At 37.4% G+C, this 3,425-nt stretch overlaps 1 protein-coding gene across 1 annotated transcript; it reads left to right on the plus strand.

Moving 5' to 3' along the window:
- Positions 1 to 313: 313 nt before the first annotated feature.
- LOC124833989 (trihelix transcription factor GT-2-like) lies at positions 314 to 3,225 on the plus strand. Its single transcript, XM_047308567.2, has 2 exons — positions 314 to 766; positions 1,528 to 3,225. Exons 1-2 carry the CDS (start codon positions 468 to 470, stop codon positions 3,032 to 3,034), a joined length of 1,806 nt encoding a protein of 601 aa, XP_047164523.2. The 5' UTR covers positions 314 to 467; the 3' UTR covers positions 3,035 to 3,225.
- The last annotated feature ends 200 nt before the right edge of the window (positions 3,226 to 3,425 follow it).

The raw sequence follows: 3,425 nt of genomic DNA on the forward strand, positions 1-3,425 counted from the left end.
TTTTATTTTCAACCCAATAAAAAAAAAGTGAAGATTCCATGCCCTAATAATGAACGAGTTTAATTTATTTATTATATTATATATATTGTCCGAAAATGTAATTTTATTAAACAGATAATAAAAAATTACTTTTTTTTATCATATTAACAAAGTGGCACTATTCATCAAATATCTGTTTTAAAAGATTTCATAGGTGTGTATTAATTAAACTCATAATAAAATTAAAAAGATAAACAACACCCATGTACATCACATGGAATGAAAGTTGCTTCACCTCAATTAAAGTCTATTTTTTTTTCTCTGCTACGAAATAGAAATAAATTAAACTCCACAAAATAAATAAACATATAATAACCTCAAGCATCCCATACTCATAAAAACCCTTATATAGTATTCACCTTGTCTTCTATAATTCATTTTTTTGCTCTAGCTGTAATTGCATAGGGACACAATATCTCTGTAGCTATATGCAGCTAGGAGACTCAAGTGTGTTGGAGATCTCCTCCCATAGCGAGCCCGAGATGGCGGTGGCGGCGGCGGCGGAAGGAGCGGCTCACGGCGGCGAGGATGACGGTGGTGATGATGAGATGATTGGAGTGGATGTGGATGGAAATTCAGGTGAAGGAAATGAAGGTAATAAGATGAGCTTTGGAGGGAACCGGTGGCCCCGCCAAGAAACTTTGGCTCTCTTGAAGATAAGGTCGGATATGGATGCAGTGTTTCGTGATTCAAGTCTTAAAGGTCCACTATGGGAAGAAGTTTCAAGGTAGATAAAACTATATATAATAAATATACTATATATATATATATATATATATATAACTCAATTTAAATACATCTTTTCTCTCTATTCATCTCTTTCATTTTTTTCTTTTTCAAGTCACTTCATTCTTTCTTTCATTGCTTCTGAAGAGACTACAAAGTTCAATATTTCCCTACAGATCATGCATGCAGATCTGTGAATTGGTTTTCAATTGGCAGTTCAATCAATTAAATATCACTTCCCTTTATTCCAAAACTTTTGTATATTCGAACTGTCGAGATTTTTTATTTTATTTCATGCACCAAATCGTATCCCAGTATCAGTGAGATAGTAAATACTCTATATGAACTTGGTCTGCATAATTGACCTCAGTTTTTCATATCTAAGTTTCAGGTTTTGTTTAAAGGTAAAGGCATCTGTAAAATGGATCCGTGTTTGAAATGAATCATTCTGTGATTTGCTCTAGCTTTTAGGTCACTCTTCAATCAATCTAGTTTTTTTGTCTTATTTGTTAGATTCATTTAGGTAATATTGAACCATCTCTTCTGTTGTTAATTTAGTACATCGAGGCAAGTACATTTCGTTGTCTGAGATTCTACCTTGTTTATTTGAAATCATTTGTTCATTATTTTATTATTTATATATGATTTTATATATTTATCCGAAGCATTTTTTTTTTGTATTGGATAATGTTGAATTTTGGTTTTTCTTTCTCTTTCTACATATATCTGTGTCTAATTTTATGCATAAATGAATGCACGCAGGAAACTGGCGGGGCTTGGATATCATCGAAATGCAAAGAAATGCAAGGAAAAGTTTGAGAACGTGTACAAGTACAACAAGAGAACCAAAGAAAACAAAAGTGGGAAATCACATGGAAAAACCTATAAATTCTTTGATCAATTACAAGCCCTTGAGAATCATCAGTTCACGATCTCTTACCCAACAAAGCCACAACCTACTTTGGCAACAACAAACACATTGACGTTGCCAGCTAGACAAAGTGATCATGGTAACAACAACGTTATCTCTTATGTCACACCTTTTCCTTCCACAAACCCTACACACATTTCTCCTTCACCACAAACCAATACCGACACCAACACAAACACCACCACAGTATCCACAACCAACCCTAGAGACACATCACCACCACAAACCACCACCACCACCGCCAACAACACCAACAACGACAATGTCACGTATTCTTTGCCAAACATGAACACCCCTTTCTCAACCACCACCACCACCTCCACCTCTTCTTCCACAGCATCTGATGAAGACTTGGAAGAGAGGTACCGGAGGAAGAGAAAGTGGAAGGACTACTTCAGGAGGCTCACTAGGAAGGTCCTCTTGAAGCAAGAGGAAATGCAGAAGAAGTTCTTGGAAGCCATGGACAAAAGGGAGAGGGAAAGAGTGGCACAACAAGACAATTGGAGGATCCAAGAAATGGCAAGGATTAACAGGGAACACGAGATTCTTGTTCAGGAGAGATCAACAGCAGCAGCCAAAGATGCTGCAGTCATTGCATTATTGCAGAAGATGTACGGCCAGCAAAACACCACACAACATGTTCAAGTACAGCCACCAGAACAACAGAATCAAACAACGCTACAATCACAGCTTCCAACACCAATGCCAAACAATAACTTTGAGATCAAGAAATTGAATAATGGTCATCACAGTGCCACCAGTACTAGCACTGTCACTACTTCTCCCGCGACTTCTTCTTCTTCTAGATGGCCAAAGGCTGAAGTTCATGCTTTGATAAGGTTGAGGACAAGTCTGGACACCAAGTATCAAGAAAATGGACCAAAAGCTCCATTGTGGGAAGATATATCGATCGCAATGCAGAGGCTTGGTTACAACCGGAGTGCAAAGAGATGCAAGGAAAAGTGGGAGAACATCAACAAGTACTTCAAAAAAATGAGGGACAATAACAAAGAAAGGCGTGAAAATAGCAAAACATGTCCTTATTTTCACGAGCTTGATGCTATATACAAGGAAAGGAGCTTATCCCAGAACCCCTTTGGCGTGTTCCAGAACATGAAGCCGAACGAGATGATGATGATGGAGCCATTGATGGTGCAACCGGAGCAGCAATGGAGGCCTCCACCTCAATCGTTGGAAGAGGGTATAGAGAAGAACTCTAGCGATGAATATCAAGAAAAAGAAGAAGAAAACGATGGTGATGATGATGATCACGTTGGTGTTGAAGAAGATGAAGATGGTGTGGAAGATGAAGCGTGTGAGACTGGGACAAATGATTAAACTGCTTCAGTGGACACAGTTGAAGGAGACAAGATAAGGAATTTTCTGAATGGAGAAATATTACGTGTTTGTTCAATGTACTTTTACTTATAGCCTTTATTTTTTATCATTTTTTTTTTCAAACTTGAAAATGTGATTACTTATTGAGGAAACAATTCTTGGGTATAGTGATTCAATTTATATTTTTCTGATGGGGTTGTAACATGTTACTGATAAGAAACAGAAATTGTCATAGATTGTTGATATTAAAAGCATGACACAAACACCTGTGCCAGAAAATTCAATTCTTCAATCATGAACCATGAGCTATCTAAAGGCATGGGGCTTCAGTGGCTTCACATAACATACCCTATCTGAGAGACTTTTCCTGAGCATGGGGTATCATAAAAGG

The sequence above is a fragment of the Vigna umbellata genome, chromosome 4 (assembly GCF_029865625.1).
Source record: "Vigna umbellata cultivar VRB3 chromosome 4, Vumbellata_1.0, whole genome shotgun sequence".
In the NCBI taxonomy this organism is placed as follows: domain Eukaryota; kingdom Viridiplantae; phylum Streptophyta; class Magnoliopsida; order Fabales; family Fabaceae; genus Vigna; species Vigna umbellata.

Excerpts from the sequence above, each read along its gene's own strand:
- LOC124833989 (XM_047308567.2), top strand. The coding sequence starts at position 468 with ATGCAGCTAGGAGACTCAAGTGTGTTGGAGATCTCCTCCCATAGCGAG. Across the intron at positions 767-1,527 it reads CTATGGGAAGAAGTTTCAAG|GAAACTGGCGGGGCTTGGAT; the intron begins GTAGATAAAACT and ends GAATGCACGCAG.